Source organism: Schistocerca americana, chromosome 5 (genome assembly GCF_021461395.2).
Source record: "Schistocerca americana isolate TAMUIC-IGC-003095 chromosome 5, iqSchAmer2.1, whole genome shotgun sequence".
In the NCBI taxonomy this organism is placed as follows: Eukaryota; Metazoa; Arthropoda; class Insecta; order Orthoptera; family Acrididae; genus Schistocerca; species Schistocerca americana.
In genome coordinates, this window is record NC_060123.1 from 58721745 (window position 1) to 58746526 (window position 24782).

Sequence of the window (24782 nt, forward strand, 5' to 3'; positions counted from 1 at the left end):
GCGGAGGTGATTTTGAAGGACCTCTCAAAAAATGGTTACCAGCATGTATCTGAAGATTGGCAGAAACGCTGGGACTAGTGCATCACATTCATGGGAGACTACTTTGAGAAGAACCAACGAAATTATGAGGATGAGTAAAGGTATGTTGTCAAAAAAAAAAAAAAAATGGTCATTCCTTATTCAACAGCCCTCGTATATGTGTACAATGCGACATCCCTACAAAGAAATTTGTCTACTGTTAAATGAATGAATAAATAAACACGAGATCCCTGGGAAACTGGGGAGAACAGCTACAGGCAACCGACCAGCTTTGGCTGTGTTTGCGGTGCTACGGGGTCAGCGATCGCCCCTGACATAGCAGCTGCTGCATGAGCTGCTCCACTGCTGCGCTGACAGAAAGATGCATCCCATGTCTGCAAATTTTTGCTGGCTCACCTGGCTTCTGTCGATCCCCGGAAGACGATGCTGTACCTGTTGTTAATAAACGCAAATACTGGCGGTAAAATTTCCTTAGCGCTTTCTGGCGTTCGAAAGATCCACGCTACCGCATTCTACCATCCTGGCGTCTGTAGAGGCCAAGAGACAGGCCCCCCATACTAGATCCACAGTTAGTTACTATGAAATACGTTTTTATGACTTTTGAAAAAACATTGGGAAGTAACATGAAGTCATTCAAAAAAGTTCATTTTTGTTTTAATAGGATTGACCTGTTTCATATCAGCTGAGCAGTCACGTTGTGAACTGACCCGCACGACGAATAAAGAATGTATCAGGTAACAAAATATATAAGTTTTCGTGATTCTTTTGAAACATGCTTAATAAAAGAAACAACAGTGTCGTATAGCAACTAAATTCAGTGTATACTGCTTGAAATATCTCTACCATAAAACTGTTTATTTTGGAAGTCGATGTTGATAGCGTCTAGTTATCAGCCTCAGAGATAACTCTGATAACCAGTAAAAAGCAAAGTGCGCGGAAGAAGAAGGTCGTGCGTATTGCCGCAGGGAGATAGGGATAGAAGTGTAAGTTTCGACAATTATTCACATCTTGCGCAAATGTTAAAGATACATGAGAATATAACTTATTTGTTATTAATTAGGTTACCTAAAAGTTGCAGAGAAACGGCCCGTTAAACTTAGTACCGATTCGATGGAAATTTGACAGATGAGAATGATTTGGCAAATTTTGAAATTACTGTTATGCATCAGTTTTTCAATCTTTCCATTGTCGGATATAGTGTAATGGAAGAAATGCAGTACACAGTACGTTAAAGTTTCATTTATTACTCCTTTCACAGGTCCTGAAAGCTCTCCCGAAAAATCGAAATCTTTGCTACATTATTTGTAAACATATCAGTGCACTGAAAACCTAAAGCTGAGGTGCCTGCAATGTATTATGAATTTTAAGAGACAAACCCATCGTTAAAGCACGTACTTATTAAAGCATCTACGCAGCAAATCAACTTCTCCGAGTGATTACACCGAGTTAATAAAGTTTGCTTCATTCTTGTTCACTACCACTAGGTTACAACTCACAACAAATGTTGTGGTATCTGACAATATAATACTGTGGTCCATATTAAGAAAGAACAATTGCAACTCTTATCTTCTCGATTTGTTAACCAAAGATTTATTATTTTGGAAATATAAACAGAGCTATTAGACTTCCTGCATGTACTATTTATAATCAAAATACATATATAAACCTCGGTCTGTAAGAAATTAACATATATAAACAATAGCTTCTGGAAACAGTGATGTCAATTACTTATGTGGTTTAAGATATTCATCATAAATATTATGATGTAGAATGAGTCATGTATGTACAAGCAGAGCAAACGTACCGAACTTGTGTGCACCAATATGCTAGCCATTTAGAGAAGCGAAATTGACGACTTACTTCTGTTGGATGACTTCTTTATGTTATAGGAATCAGCTGCACTCGCTCCATAAATAGATTTATGTTGTCTGTCATACATTTTATTTCTGTGGATTGGTTAAACAATTTAGCAGCTGTGTAATTTACTCCTTTCTGAGACATATTTAGCCTATTTGAGAGTAGTGTGCATAATTTCTTATTTTAATATTAATTTTTAAATTTAAGTAAACCAAAATGTTGGCAACAAATTACATCAGAATAAATCTATATGAGGCTGTCGTTAGTATTTCAAACTTACTTTGCTAAATTTTTATACTTGAAATCCACACATGATACCATTTTGTATCATGGAATGTTTACATTTACCTATGGGCAAGTGAAAAGTTACTTTAAACTAGTGCACTGCAGAGCATTGGTTGTATGAATATGATGTTAATTTCCTGATTTATACATAGCTGACACACAACAGAAATTTTGTGGCTCTGACAGATTAAAACTGTGACACTGAGTGAGAAGGAGCACTGGCATGCACACCGAAGTTGCATTCAGACATGTTGTTGTTGTTGTGGTCTTCAGTTCTGAGCCTGGTTTTTGTGCACCTCTCCTTGCTACTCTATCCTGTGCAAGCTTCTTCATCTCCCAGTACCTAGTGCAGCCTACATCCTTCTGAATCTGTTTAGTGTATTCATCTCTTGGTCCCCCTCTACGATTTTTACCCTCCATCCTGCCCTCCAATACTAAATTGGTGATCCCTCGATGTCTCAGAATATGTCCTACCAACCGATCCCTTCTTCTAGTCAAGTTGTGCCACAAGCTCCTCTTCTCCCCAATTCCATTCAATACCTCCTCATTAGCTATGTGATCTACCCATCTAATCGTCAGCATTTTTCTGTAGCACCACATTTCGAAAGCTTCTATTGTCTTCTTGTCGAAACTATTTATCATCCATGTTTCACTTCCACACATGGCTACACTCCATACAAATACTTTAAGAAACGACTTCCTGACACTTAAATCTATACTCGACGTAGCAAATTTTTTTCCCTCAGAAGCGCTTTCCTTGTCATTTCCAGTCTACATCTTATATCCTCTTTACTTCGACCATCATCAGTTGTTTTGCTCCCCAAATAGCAAAACTCCTTTACTACTTTAAGTGTCTCATTTCCTAATCTAATTCCCTCAGCATCACCCTATTTAATTCGACTACATTCCATTATCCTAGTTTTGCTTTTGTTGATGTTCATCTTATACCCTCCTTTCATGACACTGTCCATTCCGTTCAACTGCTCTTCCAAGTCCTGTGCTGTCTCCGACAGAATTACAATGTCATCGGTAAACCTCAAAGTTTTTATTTCTACTCCGAACTTTTCTTTTGTTTCCTTTATTGCTTGCTCAATATACAGATTGAATAACATTGGGGATAGGCTACAACCCTGTCTCACTCCCTTCCCAACCCCTGCTTCCCTTTCATGCCCATCAACTCTTATAACTGCCATCTGGTTTCTGTACAAATTGTAAATAGCCTTTCGCTCCCTGTATTTTACCCCTGTCACCTTCAGAATTTGAAAGAGAGTATTCCAGTCAACATTGTCAAAAGCTTTCTCTAAGTCTACAAATGCTAGAAACGTAGGTTTGCCCTTCCTTAATCTTTCTTCTAAGATAAATTGTAGGGTCAGTATTGTCTCACGTGTTCCAACATTTCTGCGGAATCCAAACTGATCTTCCCCGAGGTCGGCTTCTACCAGTTTTTCCGTTCGTCTGTAAAGAATTCGCGTTAGTATTTTGCAGCTGTGACTTATTAAACTGATAGTTCGGTAATTTTCACATCTGTCAACACCTGCTTTTTTTGGGATTGGAATTATTATATTCTTCTTGAAGTCTGAGGGTATTTCGCCTGTCTCATACATTTTGCTCAGCAGACGGTAGAGTTTTGTCAGGACTGGCTCTCCCAAGGCTGTCAGTAGTTCTAATGGAATGTTGTGTACTCCGGGGGCCTAGTTTCGACTCTGGTCTTTCAGTGCTCTGTCAAACTCTTCACGCAGTATCATATCTCCCATTTCATCTTCATCTACATCCTCTTCCATTTCCATAATATTGTCCTCAAGTACATTGCCCTTGTATAGACCTTCTATATACTCCTTCCACCTTTCTGCTTTCCCTTCTTTGCTTAGAACTGGGTTTGCATCTGAGTTCTTGATGTTCATACAACTGGTTCTCTTTTCTCTCCAAAGGTCTCTTTAATTTTCCTGTAGGCAGTATCTATCTTACCCCTAGTGAGATAAGCCTCTACATCCTTACATTTGTCCACTAGCCATCCCTGCTTAGCCATTTCGCACTTCCTGTCGATCTCAGTTTTGAGACGTTTGTATTCTTGTTTGCCTGCTTCATTTACTGCATTTTTATATTTTCTCCTTTCATCAATTAAATTCAATATTTCTTCTGTTACCCAAGGGTTTCTACTAGCCCTCGTCTTTTTACCTATTTGATGCTCTGCTGCCTTCACTATTTCATCCCTCAAAGCTGCCCATTCTTCTTCTACTGTATTTCTTTCCCCCATTCCTGTGAATTGTTCCCTTATGGTCTCCTTGAAACTCTGTACAACCTCTGGTTCTTTTAGAGTATCCAGGTACCATCTCCTTAAATTCCCACCTTTTTGCAGTTTCTTCAGTTTTAATCTACAGTTCATAACCAATAAATTGTGGTCAGAGTCCACATATGCCCCTGGAAATGTCTTACAATTTAAAACCTGGTTCCTAAATCTCTGTCTTATCATTATGTAATCTATCTGATACCTTTTAGTATCTCCAGGATTCTTCCATGTATACAACCTTCTTTCATGATTCTTGAACCAAGTGTTAGCAATGATTAAGTTATGCTCTGCACAAAATTCTACCAGGTGGGTTCCTCTTTCATTTCTTAGCCCCAATCCATATTCACCTACTATGTTTTCTTCTCTCCCTTTTCCTACTCTCGAATTCCAGTCACCCATGACTATTAAATATTCGTCTCCCTTCACTACCTGAATAATTTCTTTTATCTCATCATACATTTCATCAATTTCTTCATCATCTGCAGAGCTAATTGGCATATAAACTTGTACTACTGTAGTAGGCATGGGCTTCGTGTCTATCTTGGCCACAATAATGTGTTCACTATGCTGTTTGTAGTAGCTTACCCATACTTCTATTTTTTTTATTCATTATTAAACCTACTCCTGCATTACCCCTATTTGATTTTGTATTTATAACCCTGTATTCACCTGACCAAAAGTCTTGTTCCTCCTTCCACCGAACTTCACTAATTCCCACTATATCTAACTTTAACCTATCCATTTCCCTTTTTAAAATTTCTAACCTACCTGCCCGATTAAGGGATCTGACATTCCATGCTCCGATCAGTAGAATGCCAGTTTTCTTTCTCCTGATGACAATGTCCTCTTGAGTAGTCCCCACCCGGAGATCTGAATTGGGGACTATTTTATTTCCGGAATATTTTACCCAAGAGGACGCCATTATCATTTAATCATACAGTAAAGCTGCATGCCCTCGGGATAAATTACGGCTGTAGTTTCCCCTTGCTTTCAGCTGTTCACAGTACCAGAACAGCAATGCCATTTTGGTTTGTGTTACAAGGCCAGATCAGTCAATCATCCAGACTGTTGCCCCTGCAACTACTGAAAAGGCTGCTGCCCCTCTTCAGGAACCACACGTTTGTCTGGCCTCTCAACAGATACCCCTCCATTGTGGTTGCACCTATGGTACGGCCATCTGTATCGCTGAGGCACACAAGCCTCCCCACCAACGGCAAGGTCGATGGTTCATGGGGGACATACTAACATAATAAATACAGAATCTACTAGCTTGTTTAGAAACAGTTTACTCCATGAACAATGGGAGGAAGCGTACCAGACAGGTACAATGAGAAATTCAATTCATTCCGGACTTATTTCTCAAACATTTTGAAACCTGCTTCCCCCAATGACAGATTAAAATGAAATCAATCTGTTGTGGAAGGAAAGAGTGGATAACAGCTGGCATCAACATTTCATGTGCTAAAAAGAGAGACCTGTATATAGAATAAAGGGCAAGTACAAACCTAGCAATGAAACTACATTACAAACAATTCTATACAATTCTAACATGTGCAGTCAGGAACAAAACAAATGCATTATGCAGTAAAAATCAGCAAGTCAAACAATAAAACAAAAACCATACGGAACATCATAAAAAGTGAGATAAATAGGAACATAAAATCTGAACAAACACGGATTCCACAGTCCTGTGGTAGAGGTTCAAACAAGAATAATCAAAAAGTTGCAACCTCTGATTTTAATAATCTTTTCTCACTGTAACTGAAAAAACATGGAACCATAGTAAAGAGTCTCCTACAGAAGCCATAGAACTACTAAATTACACCAAATACACCACTACATTTCAGAAGCACAACTGTAAAGAAACTGAAAAAAAAAAAAAATTAAATTACTTAAAAGCTCTGGATCATGTGGATATGATGGAATATCAAATAGGATTTTAAAATCATGTGCAGACTTAATCAGTCCGTATTATGGTATTTATATAATCAGTCAATGAAAACTGGGACATTTCCAGACAGACTGAAACAGGCAATAGTGATGCCCATCCACAAAAGTGGGGCAAGAAATGTACCATCCAGTTATTGGCCCATTTCTTTGCTACCAGTTTTCTCACATGTGTTTGAGAGAGTAGTTTATGATAGTATGTATGGTCATATGACACAAATTGCTTACTGACGTCTATACAGTTTGGCTTTTTTAAGGGATTCTCTACAAAGAGAGGTATATTTAGCCCAACAGATGAAACTCGAGACGAATTAAATCTCAGAAGGTATTGAATGGGGATATTGTATGACCTTGCTAAAGCTTTCAACTGGGTAGATCATAACACACTGCTACAAAGCTTCCACACTATGGCATTAAAGACAAACCTTTGATGTAGCTGCAGTCTTATCTACACAATATGAAACAAAGAGGTATCTTAATGGAGGCAGGTTTAACAGTAAGCTCAGACTGGGGAAATGTAAAATACAGAGTCCTCAGGCTCTATCCATGGGCCACTGATTTTCTTGATCTATGTTAATGATTTGCCAGTTACAATTAATGACAGAGCAAAAGTAGTCATGTTTGTGGATGATACGAGTATTCTGATCAAGGGTCCCAACTCCATAATGCAAGACATAACCCTGAAAGTCACTAACCAAGTACACAAATGGTTTAGAACAAATAGCCTAACCCTAAACGTTTCAAGAACTAACATTATACAATTTCAGACATTACATAAAAAACTCCCAAGTTCCTGAAATGGAGATCAACAACCAAAATATTTATGGGACCACAGATACAAAATTCCTAGGCATCCAGATAGACAGCCAGCTAAGATGGACAATGCCACTTGATCAGGTAGTAAAAAACTTAGTACAACGTGTTTTGCCCTGAGAGCTATTTCTCACTTTTGTTAACAGAGAAATATTGCTTTTGTCATGTTTTGTATATTTCCATTCTGTACTCTCCTATGGTATTATCTTCTGGGGAAATGCTACAGGGGTTGAAAGAGTCTTCAAACTACTAAAATGAGCAGTGAGGTTGATGTGTGGGGTCTCTAACAGAACCGCCGGCAGAGGTATCTTTAAGACTATCAGGATATTTATTGTTACAAATCAATGTATATACTCACTGATGATGTTTGTATCCAGCAACAAGGAATTATTCCAGAAAAACTGTGACATTCACAAGTATAACACAAGACAGGGGAAAAATTTCCACCAAGGCTCTGCAACTCTGACAAAAGTCTATAGGGGAGTAACTGAGTCAGGAATAAAAGTATATGACAAGCTTCCTATCAGTACAAGAAAGGAAACTGATAACATGCAAATATTCAAAATGATGTCAAAAACATTCGTCAGAGAACAAACTTATTATAAAATGAATGAATTCCTAGAGTGATAAGGCATCCTTTTGAGTAAAAAAATAGGAAAGAAAATCTTTCCTTAAATCATGAAGACAAAATTGGGTGCTTTTAATGTAAATTATAGTGATAAAATGTAAATTTATTTATATCATTCGTTACAATATGTATTACTATTTATTGCACACTATTAGGTATTCTCTTGAACTTACTTATGCAATGAAGATAAAAATTTTGTATTTTAATTTAAATCATAATGACAAAATGTAAATTTCATTATTTAATTGTGGCACTGGGATAAAAATGTGTACTTTCATTCATTCTGCTATTTTAAGCATTCACTTGAACTTATACCAGTAAATTGCAGGTTGTAATATTGTCATCAATCAATCGTTCATAGAAAATTAAGTATTTGTATAATATATAAAATGCTCGCATATAATTTTGTATTACTTCACTTGACTTGTCCTATAGTACTAATACACCCTTTGAACAATATGTAATCAACAGGACCAAATAAAAAATCAAATCACTCAAATTAAATTGAGGACGGTAGTTCAAATTCCAATCTGGCAATCCAGTTTTAGGTATTCTGTGGTTTTCCTAAATTGTTTCGAACAAGTGCTCAGGTGGTTGCTTTGAATTGAAAATGCATGATCGATTTCCTTTCCCAGTATGAGCTTGTACTCTGCCTCTAATGATCTAATTGTTGATGGGATATTAAACCATATCTCCATATCTTCCTTCCATAAAACTGTGTAGCAGATCTAGACCTTGTGTTAATATTGATGTGGTATAGTGATTGGAGCACTTAATTCACACCCTGGTTGACGAGTCAGGATAGGTCCTTCGAACAGCACATGGCTGATTTCCTATACCATTTTTATCCAGTCCAAGCCCTGTGCTCCAACTTTAATGATCTCATTTATGATGAGGTGTTTAGTGGCTGATTTCCTATACCATTTTTATCCAGTCCAAGTCTGTGCTCCAACTTTAATGATATCATCTATGATGAGGTGTTTAATCCTAATCTTCCGTTTAATTGCCTGTTACACTTAAAAGTTGATTTGTTGTACTGGAAACAAGTCAAGATATTCAACAAAATGTTTTTTAACTAACAGTGATTCTGAAGTTTTACATTATTTTATGTGTATCACTGTGGTACAGCCACAAAATACTTAAGTTTTCACAGTCTACAAAAAATTAAGTTTCCATGTTCAAACTGTGAAATTGTCTCCCATGAATTCTTCAATAGAATACTAGCTTTTTAGCACTGGAAGGATAAAGAGTAATATTTTTAGTGAACAGGGCACCATCTTGAATATGTTTTTGCATTTTAGTTTATTATATGTTTGTAGTCCCATATAGACCTAGTTAGGTGTCTGAGATTTAAACGTTGAGTAAGAATTAAAAAAAAAATTGTGTTGGAAAAGGATGATTTAAATTTATTCTGGTTTTTGTATGAGAAAATTAAAATACCATAAATGTGCTAGAAAGGAATTGTTACTATTTTCAAATTTTTAACAGTGAATAAGTAGTTACGATAACTAAGAAATCAAACATAGCATCATTATAAAGAATAGGAATTTATTTCTAAGAGTGCACTATACTGAACAAATTCATACATAAACAGGAATAGGTTAACATACAACACACACTACAGACAGGACTGCTACAAGTGAATAAATAGAGGGGTTGAATGAAGATATGAACAGGAAATGTTCAAGACGTTGTATCACTCTAAATTGTCCAGATGTGGCACATGGATGTATCCCATCTTGCAGAAGTAGTTTTTTTGCTGCAAATGACCAAGAATATACCAAAACATCATTCTTCTGAAGTAACTTTCAGTATTTTTTAGATTTCTCCATGCTATCTGTGGTGTCACCGCCAGACACCACACTTGCTAGGTGGTAGCCTTTAAATCGGCCGCGGTCCGTTAGTATACGTCGGACCCGCGTGTTGCCACTATCAGTGATTGCAGACCGAGCACCGCCACATGGCAGGTCTAGAGACACTTCCTAGCACTCGCCCCAGTTGTACAGCCGACTTTGCTAGAGATGGTTCACTGACAAATTACGCTCTCATTTGCCGAGACGATAGTTAGCATAGCCTTCAGCTACGTCATTTGCTACGACCTAGCAAGGCGCCTTTATCATTTGCTATTTATCTTGTGATGCATGTACCGTCAAGAGCTGTGTTCACCAATTATGGATTAAAGTTAAGTATTCCAACAACTACCACCTTTTTTACTAGACTCAACTCCTTTAACTGTTCCAGACCTCACGCCAGCCTGCGTGAGCTTAAGCGCATGCCTTTCGGCTTCCTCTCCTAGTGGCTTGGCTGTCTTGTCAAGTCACAACACTATCAACTGTACGGTCTTCCACAGGGTCTATCATTAGGATTAACCCAAGGTATTCTTGTCTGTGGGGGGCTAATACTAACCACAACCATGCCTCCCAGGTCATGCCTTATGGCTTGCACCTTAAGATGTTCAGTCTTTATTGACTGGGTAAAGGTTTAGTGAGCCTGGGTTGCCTGAGCTGGGGCTGGTGTGTGCTACCAGTCAACTGTTAACTTTCAGCTCTGGGCATGCTTCAACAACCACAGTACAGTGCAGCAGTCTAAAGTTGTGTGTCATAGGAAACAGTGATCTTGGCTTTATCAACTGGATCACAATGATGGTAGAAACATCATTTTTGTTAACAGGTATCTATTGGGAATGTGTGGCACCTAATTGGTACAATGCTTATCCAGCCAAGTGGGGCCCTGTCTTGGTAGACCTTTTTATCCCTAGGTGCTTGTGGGAACATGATGAATCAGCTACACACCAACACTCCCAACACAATGGGTGTACTGTATGGGAGTAATCACATACACTCATCCAAACGTTTGAGGGGCTCAATGAGTTATGAACTGTGTTTCTAGTGATCAAGAAAAAGGAGGAGACACTTGAAAAAGTGTCCCTTTCTGAATTAAGAATAGCTTAGAAGGGCTTCCTGGTACCTTAACAACTATTAAAATCTTATTTTATAGTTCCCTGCTAGTTGAAACTAATAGGTCAAAGCAGGTGGACCTTCTAATAAAATATAAAAAATTAGAGGAGTTTGATCTAGTTGTTGAGACACACAACTCAAGCAAGGGTGTGTCATGTTATGGGCAAGGATATCTCAGAACTTAAACAAGAATGGGCATCACAGGGATGTGGCAAAATAATGGAGAGCTAGAGAAGACAGCCACCTTCATCATGACCTTCAGTCCTCCATTGCTATTTGAGTACATCAAGCAGGGTTCCACCTACATAAGGTTACACCTTACATACATGACCTCAAGGGGTGTTACAAATGCCAGCAATGTGACCAAAACATTCGGTTGCAGAGGTGAAACAACTTGTAGGAAGTACAGAAAGTCAACCCATGAATCTAGCACTGACTGCCCGGATCCAGCTGTATACATCAACTACACTTGGGTCAAGACTCCCCAGTGTTCATTGAAGAACAGAAACTTGGAGAAGTAAAGGTGACAAAGTATCCTTTATACAAAAGCCAAGAAAGAATAAAAGATGACTAAATATCTTGTCTTTGCCACTTCCTGTGTTTCTGTGGTGAAGACACCTGTCACTAAAGCAGAGATTTTGATGCAAACATGTACAGAGAAACAGAACACACCACTGCCATCGCCAACAACAACAACAATAACAATACCTGTACTGGCACTGGCACTTGCACCTGCAAAGGCAAACAGAGTAAAAGTACAACAACCAAGGCAGCACAGCACACAAGAAAAGCAAAATTGTACACCAGGTATTGAAAAGGCATCCCATAAAGAGTGTCTCACAACTTCCTCTTTTTCCACCAATCTCAAAGGGTAAAGGGGTGGGGAAAGGAGTGCAACATTCAGTTCAAAAGCTGTCCAACCCCACCTGCCCCAGGGGTTTAGTAATTGAGGACCTCACAAAAACTGAAAATATCATACTGGTTAAAATGAGTCTGTCTACTCATTCCAGATTTGCTGCAGGTTTGTCCATAGCCATTGATCTCACCTACTTTTGAAGACATTGTTCTTTGGGAGATGAATGACTACCTTCATGTGAGCAACCAGTTCTCCATCTGCCAAACAGAGCAGATCCAGGAAGGAGGCAACCAAAATGGCTGTTCAGAAAGGCTAACTGGGTGCTTTACAGTCAGATCATGTTACAGTTATATTGCTGATGCTTCCATCACCAAGTCCTCAGGAACACCTGGGGGGCTATGTATCCGTTGGTGCATCGAGTCTTGTTGTGCAATTGGGGGCAGGAGGGAGGCTATGTGACGGTTCCATCAGTGATGCACAAATGAGGATCTTGCAACCTTTTGTGTGGTGATGGGAAAGGCAACAAGAATAATTAGAATAAGTAGAGCTCTTGACAAGACTTCCTGAATGCCATTGATAGATTCACACCCACAAGCACCTGCCCGGATAGCAGTAAGTGTTAAAGTGCTACTTCTGGGATGAGGAGGTGCGTTGGCCCTGAATTGAATCAGGCTACTGTATTAATCATGAGGGCCGGTGTGCTGCTCAGCTTGGATGTGGTTTTGAAGCAGTTCTGTGTATCCCACTAGGTGAGTATGGGCTGGTACCCACATCCGGACTCGGTTGTGTGACATGCAGACAGCTAGGAAACTTTCACTCACATTCACATGAATAATGCTGCACATGGGCAGTTGAGGTACATATTATGTACCACGGATAATGAGGCTGGTGACAGAAAGGGGATCCAGTCACCCCTTAAATTAACCATGCCAAATCCATTCATAACCATGCCAACCCTGTGCCAATGTGGGGCAAAGGTGCAAGAAGATGATATGTGCCCCAAGTAAAGTATGGTAAGCCATTAGGAGGATTTCCAGGTGACACTCACTACCACCAATAGCAGCTGTATGAGAGCAGGAATGCCTCCTAACAATGGCTGAAATATGTATGACGATTACGGCTAATTATAGCCAGGATCCGGTTCTCCGTTGCTGTCAGGTGACACATGAGGAGGTTGGTTAAGATTTCTGTTCTGCCAACATGGAGGTATACAACAAGCCTCTCTATCTCTCTTTGTAAGCTGGATTCTGTATTGTCAGTTGTCCATGATAATGTGCCTGGTCATCACGGATAATGTATAGCATGTTGAAGCAGTTGCACCATCAGTCAAAGCAGGCCCCCTTTCAGATTTTTGATGAAATTTGGATAACAGAAGTTTATCCTGACTTGAGAAAAGAATCTGTTTTAATGACAATTTTAAAACCGTGGCAGGATCATATCAGCCCCAGTAGCTATTGTATGTCAGTCTCACTTGCTACATAGGAAATATACTGAAGTGTATGGTCATCTAATGCATAGTGTAGGTCTTTGAACCAAGTCATTGTGAAGTTGCTCCCAGTGTGGGTTAAGGAGGTATCACTCCACACTTGATAACCTGACCTTGCTAGAAGCAGCAATTGGACAAGCTTTCTTTCCTTCATAAGCAAAACCTTGATCGTGTATTCTTCGATTTGGAAAAGACCTGGAGGAATATTCTGTTGCAGCTGTTAAGTGTGATTTCCATGGGCACCTACCCACTTTCATGCAGTCCTTCGTAACGGAAAGGTATTGTAGATACAGTGTCGGGGATGTTCTGTCTAAACATCTTAAACAGGAGAATGGCTTCCCTCAAGGGAGTATTTTAAGTGTAACAGTACTCACCATTACGATAAATGGTATCATGTCCAGGGTAATGAGTCCCTTACCATTTTTCTTATTCATGGAAAATTTCTCCATTTTCTGTGCATCCTCCACCCTAGCAACAGTACACAATTGCATTTAATGATCAGGCAGTTTGATGAATGGGCAAACACCACAGGTTTCCAGTTCTCTTGGGAGAAAACTGTTTCTGTTCATTTTAATCACTCCTGTTGTCTTTTTACTTTACCTTTTTTTAAACTTTGTGATACCATTTTCACTTTTCAAGAATGGTGAAATATCAGGGCATCACTTTTGATGAACGACTAACATGGATGCCACATCTCAAAGATGGGAAATTAAGCTGCTCCAAGGCTTTAAACATTCTCACATGCATCAGTCATAGGTCTTGGGGGCAGGGGGTTGGGGAAGACAAGATGCACCTTCTCCAGTTTCATAAAGCCTTTGTGCAGCGCCAGCTGGAATACAGATGCCAGATTTATGTATCAGAAATGTCTTCTTATCTCAGAATGTTAGATGGGGTTCACCATGAGGGTCTTAGGCTGTCAGCTGGTGCTTATTGGACAAATACACTTTCTAGCTTATGTGCATAAGCTGGTAAGGCTCCACTGTCTACTCAACATCCTCTCATGGTAAGCCAGGCATACAGGGCTCTCTCTGTTCCAAATATGCCAGCATCCAACTACATTGCCTGGCTGCTGTTGGAACATCTTCAGTAACTGTTTGTGGGCAAAAAGTCCGTTTGAGATCAATGCAAGGGAGAGCCTTGAATTATAACAGATGGATGGAATTAAGGTTGACAGCCAGGGAAAGCACAGGTTAATTTTTGAATAGAATGAGTGCAGGAAGAATGTTTCCCAGACTAAATTTTTTCCCAGACTAAATTTTTAAAACAAAATTTTATGAGATTTTAAATCATCACCTGAATTTAATTTTTGTTTACAATGATGAGTCCAAGCAGGGACACTTTATCGACTGCACTGTTGTGTTGCCCAAACTTGTCCTTTGGGTAGGGCTCCCAGAGCAGTTTCCAGTTTACTTGCAGAATTGTTTGCTACCCTGAGGGCATTGGAACAGGTAAGACAATATTGTGTCAAGAAATTCGCCACATGCTGAGATTCCCCAAGTGCCCTTCTTGCTATTGCTCAGATTTATTCAGCAGGTAAGATAGTGCAAGGTGTCCAGGATGCTCTGCTTCTCTTGCAGAGGCAGGAGAAGGAAATATTTATCAGCTGGGTCCCAGGACCCTTAGGGATCCATGGAAATGAACTTAGTGTTGTGGCTCCCAAGGAAGCCTGCTCCCTTCAGCCTGACGTGGGCTGTTTTGTCCTTGTGTCGGCAGTCAGTCACCACATATGTGAGCAGAAGGCCATGTGGTGGTAGAAGGCTCAGTGGTGAGAATTACAGGGCAGTAAAATGAGGTCAGTGAACTCTTCAGTGCAAGCATGTGGTTTACCTCCTTCCGACCACACTGAGCTGAGGAAGTAGTTCTAACAAAGCTCAGAATAGGACATTCCCTGTTGACCTATGCAATTCACTCAATCTCAAGAAGCCACTGGGGTGTTAAAGATGGGAAATGTGAGTATCAGTATGCTATATTTTTACACAGTGAGTTTTCACAAGCCCTCTATATGAACTGATAATGAGGAAAATGTGTTTCATGATTTAAGGTTTTGTGTGGGGTCAGATCTCTTTCCCAAAACATTGGATTTATGATTTTGCTGTGTCACAGAGGGCTTGGTCACTCATTACGTCTAAGTAGTTGCTCAGCAATAGTAATTTGTTCACTTTTACATGTACCGTATCTGTACAGGTATTTTACACTTGATTTTATCTAGTCATATCTTGCTAGCTTGTGTCATCATGTGCATTTATACCTCCCATAACTTTTATTTTTATTTGGTTCCAGTTGCTTTTCTTTATCTTTGTCAAATTTTTTGTGAATTGTGGGAGGTAATTTTTAGTCATATTATGTTTCCCGCTATCAAGAATCTGAGGAAACGTAAAATGGTCTAGCAGTAACCTTCAATCTGCATAACTAACCAAACTCAATTACATGAAGGAGTAAATTATACAGCTATAAAATGTTTAATCTTTTACCCAAAAAATTACAGATGCTTATGTATAATCTGAAGTTGTTTGACAACAAATTAATGATTTTTCACTTGACACTGATGAGTTCAAAACATTTATGATATTGAGGATACAGCAGGTGCTGAACACATAATGAAACTTCTGTGACATGACTGATGATCTGGATTTATTTGGGATGTAGTGACAAACTACATGAAAGTGCATAGTGTAGGTGTATTTTACCTTCTTGGATTTTCTTTTCTACTTGAATTCATCTTTGCAGTCATAAAAGTGTGTATGAGCTTTTGAAGTAGACTGAAGTATTTAAAATTTCAGTTAATAAAACACTTTTAATGCTACAGGTTTTATCATTTCATATTACATCTTTCAAGAAAACAATGATCCATCTATTGGAAGTGTATTATTTGTAATTTCTAATCCACATTTTGTTGTTTATGTGTAACATGTCTTTAATGCAAAAAGAAAACTGATACATTTTGTTTATCATACTCTCATTTCTCATCCTTTACTGCTCAAGTCTATCAGTCATTCATGGAATGTTACTTGTGGTAAAGACTAGTGAACTTTGTTACCTTGGCTGACTGGAGTGTTTACCTGTGTTTACCTTATCACCAGATAAGACTCATTAGCAGTGCTGACTAGCAGTTTTAATTTTTAAGGTTAAAACCTCAGTCAGTAGACTGAGACAGTGTTCACTTATTTGCCAGTCAGGCTGGTTGTCCAATCTAAGGTTAGTCAAATTGTGTGATGCATCTCTAACAACATTTCACTGGCTAGAGATTTGAACTACTGAGCAAACAATATCACGTTGGAGAGAATTTGATTCACAGTAAGTTTATATTTAAAAAAACTCTCTCTCTCTCTCTCTCTCTCTCTCTCTCTCTCTCTCTCTCTCTCTCTCTCTCTCTGTGTGTGTGTGTGTGTGTGTGTGTGTGTGTGTTTGTTTTTAGAATTGTGATGTGACAAACGCAAGCAGATCTGAGGATTGGCACTTGTAGTATTGTTACTTGTTTAGCACCACGTAGGCAATATACACAGCTTTCGGTATTGCAGAGATGTTAATGTATCAAATTTCCAGACTTCCACACTTCCTGTGTGGAGGAAACTTGATGTAACAATATACATGGGGTAAAATAACTTTACGAGTGGCATTTAAGTGTATCAAATGGTAGAGACCCATTATTAGCCAACCTTAGCTCTTCCTCAGGCATTTGTGCTTGCTGTGTCACCTGTTTATTAGTTAGCCTGTGCAGAACATTAGCAGGTGAGGCAGGTTACAGTTGGTGATTCATATCGATGGTAAAAGTGAGTTGCATACTTCACGTTAACTGACAAATCCTTCCCTTTCATGCAACTGAAGTGCATCATTCAAAGAATTATTTTATTTGAAGTGTGAAAACAACTAAGTTGCAGTTTATGTTGTCCCAGTCTCTTGAGCATTTAAAATCAGAGCGTGCACAACTAAAGCTGGGAAGGAACTGACAGTCCTCGAACCAGCATGTAGATCCGAAATGGATTATTCTAGATAATTCAGTAGTGAAGAGGTGCCAGCTTTAAAATAATGAAAGCTGAAAAAACACCCAGTTTTGATAGAATTCACTCAGCACTGCTGTTACATAGGGAAAAATGTGGAAAAAAATTGACTAGCGTCCTATAAGGGAAGGCCTGCAGCATGTAGATCCGAAACGGATTATTCCAGATAATTTAGTTGTGAAGAGGTGTCTTTAAAGTATGAAAGTTGAAAAAGCACCTTATTTTGATAGCATTTACGCAGAGCTACTATCCTACGTGGGAGGTCTCCAGTGTCTGCTGTTTGGTAGTCCAGGCAATGCTCTGTTGGGAATAGTGAGGCCAGTCGTGGATCACTACACTACTCTTACTGCTGCAGCTAGCTGGGACCCACAGAGGCATGGCAGAAAGAGGCAAGTGGGATTTGTTTACAGCTATGTGGTGAATATAACTGCAGGATTCAGAGTACCTAATGTCAGAAGTCTTGAACACTGCCCCAAGGAATGATTATGTGCATAAAACTTAATTGGAGGTCATAAAGAAAGATAAAGTTTAAGATTTTACTCAGAGACACCACATTCTTGGACAGGTTCACGAACAGAACTTCCGAGCCTGACTCACTATTTTATTGTGCTCCTTCCCGTACAAGCTCTTCGTTGGATATTGTGTTGACCATGTTAAGTCTTACTGTATTGATTGAGTGAATGACCTCCCCAAAGTGGCACCACATTTGTAATAGATATTGTGTGCAGTAGAAAGCCTTGTTCAGTGTTTTGTGGATGGTGTTAGGTTACTACATGAGAGTGATTTTAAAGCAAACTATCACAAAGCCCTCAAAATACTAATGTGCCTTCATCACAAGTTATTAGGGTAGTTGTTACAATTCCACAAGGTTCTTTGAGACACTGCCTGGATTACATATAAACAATGTACATGCCAGGTGAGCCGTTATATTTCAGAATTACCAGTGGGCTATCAACAGGAGTTCTGGGTCCAGCCCTGTCTCTAGCCTCTGTACAGAACTGCCACTGGTCACCATATGGTCTCTCGTTACAGTGTGACCCTCCTATTGTGTTCCCAGTCATAAGTCTTCTGTACAGTCACCTACCTTCCCAGCTGAGTTGCTTTTCTTGAGTCATCTGTGAGTGATGTGTGTGGTATCCTTGTAATAGTGTCATATAATTTAACTGAATGTTGTTTGTATGAGGCCTGTTCAAAGAATTCTGGAAAATTCATAATCTCACACCAGCAGTGTGCTGGAGTGAAATGTGGTTGGTGTCCCTGCACATGTCTGTGTTTAGTGTGTAACTGTCAGAAGTTTCATTGTTGTATGTTTGTCAGTTATTGTTCAGTGCTGTATTGATTAGAATGTTATGTTGTACAGTTTGACAATTTCCAGACGGCAGAGTTAGAGGGACAACACGTCTGCATTAAATTTTGCGTGAAACTCAAGGAAACCTTTACAAAGACACAACAAATTGTGGATGAAGCCTATAGTGATGAGTGCTTAGGCCATACTCGGTGTTACAAATGGTTCACACAATTTACAAATGGTTGGCTAGAAGTTAAAGATGACCCTAGTTCAGGACGTCTTACATCTACCAATGATGCTCATGTCAGGAAAATCACAAAACTGTACTCAGTAATCAAAGCCTGACTGTCCAAGAGATTGCAGAAGAATGAAACGTTTCGGTTGGATCATGTCATGAAAGTCTAGGAATCCACCATGTTGCCACCACGTTCTTCCCACTGCTCATGAGTCAACACCAGAAAAACCTTTGCCTCACAATCTGTGAAGAGCAAATGAAAAGGAGTTGTTCCTTAAGAGAATCATAACTGGTGATGAGACATGGGTCTACAGTTATGATGTTGAGACTAAGGTTCAATCTTCACATTGGGTCATGAAAGGTTCTCTGAGACCAAAGAAAGCTTGTCAGGTCAGGTCAAATGTCAAAGCCATGTTGATAGTTTTCTTTGATGTTGAAGGATAAGTGCATTGTGAATTCATGTCACAGGGATAGACTGTTAATCGATGGTACTATCAGGATGTGTTGTGATGCCTGCAAGAAAATGTGAGAAGGAAACAGCCTGAAATGTGGCAAGACAATTCATGGCTCTGCACCATGTTAATGCACCTACATATTCATTCCTGTTGGTGCATGACTATTGCACAAAAAATGAAATCACTGTGCTACCGCATCCTCTGTACTCTCCAGACCTGGCCCTTGCGGACTTTTTTTCTATTTGCAAAGTTCAAAATCCCATTGAAAGGATAAAGACTTGCAACAATAGACAATATAAAAGAAAATTCGCAGATGGCACTTCACACGATCCAACAAGAGGCGTACCAAGACTGCTTCCAGAAGTGGAAACGGCCTTGGGAGCTGTTTATCAGTTGTGGAGGAGAGTATTTCAAAGGAGATTATGCACAATAAGTAAAAGGTAAGCAGAGAAAAATTTTGTGGACAAAGTTCTGGAATTATTTGAATGGACCCCGTATGTTGATAAGAAGGCATTAAATGCTTTGGCCAGAGACGTGCCCTCTGTTGTAAGCAACAGTTGGATGAGCATAGTGCAAGTTTTAAATTTTTGTGAGGAAAGGGAAGTCCTTCCAAAAATGTTAAGGAGTGGATTTTAAAGATTAAGTGGTTGACTCCTTCCTTTATTTTACATTAGTGGTTAAGCAACCACATGTATCAAGGGAAAAGTTTTTGTTCTCCTTCTTTTCATTTTGTGAAGTAGGAGTACAAATTTGTTAACATAAAATATAAATCTATGTGCTGAGAAGTCTTTTCTGAAAGCTCGAGTGTGATCTGACATGGCAGTGTAATGTAAACAAGAAGCGTTACAGGTAAGAGGAGAATAGATGTTTTGAAATCCAGCATTACAGAAGAATGTTTGTGATGAGGTGGGTGGATCAAGTGACTAATGAAGGTGTACTGAATAAATTGAATTTAAAAAAAAAAAAACTTCGTAAGTCACAACTAAAACAAGGGATAGCTCGATCCTGGGGCATCAAGGAATAGTTAATTTGTTTATGGAGGAAAGTCTAGGGGATAAAAATTGTCGATTGAAATCAAGACTCGATTACAGGCACAGGTTTTAGTGGGTTTAGGTTATAGTATATATGCAGAAAGGAATAGACTTGTATGGGATAGATTAGCATGGAGTGCTGTGCAAACCAATTTTTTGGACTGAAGACAACGAAACAATGAGTTTCTTGTATTATCATAGTTTGGCAGGATACTAATGGCAGTGCTGTAGGTTGCCTCTAACTGGAACAGCAACAACAAGGAAAAGACTAATGAAGTGAAGATATGAGCCTTATGTTGAACAATGTAGAGTAGTGTGCACTTGATGCAATGAGCTACAGGAAAGCGCTCCCCTGCTCACATTGTGGTGAAGGCTCTGATGTTAGGAGCAAAGCACTATCATAACTCCAAGTGTGATCCACACTTGCCAGATGCATGTCTGCAGTTGTCACGTTTGTGGTTTCCTTTTCTCTATGACAGTTTTGTCCATAAGGACATTGGAGGATATTGTTGAAAGCCTGAAATTCCATCAAAAGTGAATGTGAAAAGTTCACTAACATAACTTAATATATTCACTGTCTTGATGAACATAGTACCTTGGTTATATCTATTTCTGATGTTCTATTCATGAACAGTGCTTCTGTATGGCAAGCTCTGCGCATGCTTTTCTACTGAAAGAAAATAATGTTAATAAAGAGTGAGGGCACAGTTGATATACTCATTTCTTTCATAAGTAGCTGACATGATTCCCTATTTATAAAACTAGCTGACATGATTCTTTGTTTATAAAACCTATGGTTGTCCTGAGCACTTTCTTTTGCTGTACAAAGATTGTGTGTGCACCACACAAATTGCTCTATGGAATAATTGTGCATACCAATCATGACTCGAAGAACAGATAGTGGAGGACAATAGCTATTGTTTACTACATATGAGTTTTAATTTATGGAGCAGAACTATCACTCTGCACAGTTTGATACACAGTTGACCTGTGTGTTCATTACACTAATTTTATGTCGGAGTGAATTCCCTGCAGCTTTACAGAATCATTTTTTGACCAGTGTATGGGAACAGAAGCAAATTATTTAAGTTTTATTGTAATTCAGTATAGTTCTGTCAGTCCAGAGCCAGTCTGCTGACATTTCAACCACTGTTCTCTGTCTATTCCAAACTATTATCAACAGTTTAAGATTAGTAGTAAAGTACTCTAGTTGTGTAAGAGTAAAAAAATGCGAATGAAGCAGAAAATGGAGAACATAAGCAGTGAGTAGTCCAAGTTGCAACAGCAGCAGTGGTAATCTTCATACAGATTCATCAGATGCCTTTTATATTTTACTTTGCTGCAGACTAACAGTATTTGAATTGAAATGTTTGTGTGCATGAAGTCACTGTAATTCGTGTATTGTGACATCAGTATTAATTGTTTTTAGTCAGAGTGCTCCATTCACCTGAGATAATAGTTCCCTGGACCCTCTTTTGACTTTTACTGTTACCGGCTCAGCAGTAGTGAATCAGAATGCTGAAAGTATTGAGAAGACAGCTTCACACTGTAAGTTCAGTGTTTATTCCGAGGAGTTATATGTTTGGAATTGTGCAGTCAAGGCTTATTGGGGTTATGGCATTTCATTTTTCTTCTCTCTCTGATATCACCCTTATCTGTAATTGCATTAATTTTTACAAAGCAAATTTCTCTTCCTGCAAATCTGTGTTCGTGAATGTCATTGAATTTCATTGTTTTGTATTGATATAAATTTTCATGGCACTTAATTGCTAACTGTGTGGTTCTTTATACTGTGGATGATTTTTATGTATTAAAAACTTCAGCAATGCTATTTTTACCTGTGTATCATTTATACCATGAAAACAAGTAGTACTCACCTAAGGTCCTCCTACAATTTAAGTCACAACACTGTGCTGCTGCTAATGGGATTCACACACAGGTGTGTGCTAACCTCGTATTGCAAGTTGCCCCAGGCATATGAATGACATGATATAGCTAGCTGTCTGCTTAATAGTTCTGTAATTTTTATATAGTGATTTACTATGTTGCGGTGTGTTTCAAAATGAATTATAGTAATGACTTAAAAGAGAGCTAAGTCAGATTTCAATGTCTTGCCAAACTTGAGGTCTTCGTGGATGAAACACTAAGTCTGTTTGCAGGGCTGTAGGAGGAAACAAATTTGGGCCTCACCGAATGAATCATTTGTGATGATGCCTGATGTAGTTTAGGGTTACCTATAAATGTCTAGAATGGATTGGAGTACCAAGAATTTACTCCCAGTTCTCTTTAGCAAATGATGTGCAGGCTGTCGACCTCATTTTACTTTTTATCTGTCAAAGCAATGTGGCAAAAGCCATTTAATTTTTAGTTTTGACCTCTGTTTCTGTATGGTGTCTGTTTTAGCCCTTTCTCCCCATGCCTATTTCTAGCTGTCTCCTATCATATCATTTGGGACTGATGAATAGGCATTTTTTACCTCCTCTCTGTCTTCGTGTTCTATAGTTTTCACTTGGGTGCGTATGATCCCAGTTGTTTTTTTTGCACCCTAAAGCAAAAAAAAAAACCAATACCAACTCTCAGTTCTTTAAGAGTCTACCTTCGTACCTGCGTGGTCAGTGCGGCTGACTGGTATGCAGAGGACACGGGTTTCATCCCAGGGATTTTTCCTCGATGGGAGGACTGGTATGGGGTGTACTCAGCCTTGTGAGGTCAAGAAAGGCAAGAAAGGAGATAATCAGTCGATTAGTAGTGGTGCCGAGGTCAATAAACCTAACAGTGACTGGGAGAGTGGTGTGCTGACCACATGCCGCAATGTACTGCATCTAGTGATGCCACTGGCACAGGATGACACAGCAGTCCGTCAGGCCTGATTGGCCCATCTAGGGATGGAAAGAGGAACTTTACCTTACCTACCATTCAAGTTAGAGGACAGTGTTGTAACCACTGTTACAGTTCACTCAGTTTTTAGGACTTAGTGAAGCAATTGCCTGCCTAGATCAGAGGACTGTATGATAAAGCAGGTTGTGCAGACCACTGTCCTGCATAATGTTGAGCTGGTGTCGGAAGTAAAGAAGCCACCATGAATTGTTCAATAGGTACACTCTTGAACTGTTGCTTTGTAGGCAGCGTGATACATTAGGGCTGTTCAGAAAGTACGGTCCTATCGATCGCGAAATGGAAATCACTGTGGAGTTCGAAAATGTTAGCTAGTCCTTCCGTCTACTTCCCTACATAGTCACTGCTCAGGCTTGGACATTTGTCATAGCATTGTACCAATTCCAGTGCCCTCATCATCGAAGGCAAAATCTCTGCACTGGTCTACACACACATCTGTGGCAAAATGCTGTCTTCATAGCCAGCATTTCATGTAAGCAGAAACAAAACTCAGTGGGAGCCAATTATGGGCTGTATTGTTGGTAATCAAACACTTCCCATTGAAAACATTGCAGGAGCATCTTCATTGGCCCTGCAGAGTGCAGGTGAGAATGACCATGAAGAAGGAAATGCGTGACAGTCACGTTATGTGAGCTGAATGCTTTAGACGAAATCTCTCACCAGATCCTCACACTTGATGGAAGACACTTTTTTCTAGGCATCTTTATGTGCTCGCTGGGCTCTCAAAACTGAAAAGAGCAATGTGATGTGATCAATGGACATACTTGTCACTGCACAACACATCTGTGCAATGTTTCATCAGATTGTCGTTTTCATTTCGCAGACAATCGGACCTTACTTTCCAAATGGCCCTCATACATTTGAAAATACTATGTATATGAACAAGGAAAAAAGTGAGATGTTCTTGTTCGTGTCTGGACATGGAGGACAGGTTGAAGGTTGACTCATGACTGTGTTGTTATTGACCTGAGACAAATTGTAACTAATTGCAGAATGCCCTTGCATAGCATACTGATAGTGTTGAAACTGTTTTAAGCAGAATGATCAAGTGAATAACTTTCTGAAACAGTTCTTTAACCCTGCCCTATTCAGCAATAAGTTGTATTCTTGTAGAGGATATATTACATGCTTGTATACTCATCGCAGCGGTTCACAGCATTTAGAGCTGTGTATGAAGCCTGTCCAGGTTAAAGTTGGCTGTGTGTACTCCAAGCAACTCTTCCAAATGTTGTGTAGATGAAGGATATGTATTGGAAGATGTAACAAGTATCTCTTCAAAATGGGATAGCTGCTTTGGATTCCCCTGGTTGAATGTTTGTTCAGTTTTACTCAAAAAGAGAACAAGAATTTCAAACACATGCTTCTTAAATATTCATTCATGAGACAGATAGTATTTTGATATGTATCAGTGTTGCTGATATTTGCCTTAGTCATGAGATATTTGGGTATTTCAGATTTAAGTTCTTAGAAAAATGTTTATCTTCCTGTAACAGCATATCAAATGCTTCTGCAGTCGTAAGATTCAGAGCTGATTTTAGAATGTCAATAAAATATTTCATTCTGGTTGTATTCTAATTTGTATTTTGCAGAGATTTGGCCAGTTCTTTGCATAGTCAAAACACTTCATTAGCGAATGTCATGTAAAAAATAGTCTCAAACTTTTCCTGCCACTTTGCGTAGCCTCAAAGGCTGACAGTCTTCTTTATCTGTAATTGAGTTCTGTGC

At 39.1% G+C, this 24782-nt stretch overlaps 1 protein-coding gene across 3 annotated transcripts in view; it reads left to right on the top strand.

Moving 5' to 3' along the window:
* The first annotated feature begins 929 nt into the window (after positions 1–929).
* Positions 930–24782, top strand: part of LOC124615490 (peroxisomal multifunctional enzyme type 2) — a 131702-nt gene continuing 107849 nt past the window's right edge. The window contains exon 1 of one of the 3 annotated variants that reach the window (XM_047143432.1): positions 930–1022. Coding sequence is in view for 1 of the 3 variants with exons in the window: in XM_047143431.1 (XP_046999387.1) it covers positions 21678–21710 (33 nt within the window). In the remaining 2 variants the exon portion in view is untranslated. Of the gene's footprint in view, positions 1023–16371; positions 16450–21620; positions 21711–24782 lie in introns of those variants that run through there. The other 2 variants (XM_047143433.1, XM_047143431.1) reach the window with 2 other exon arrangements.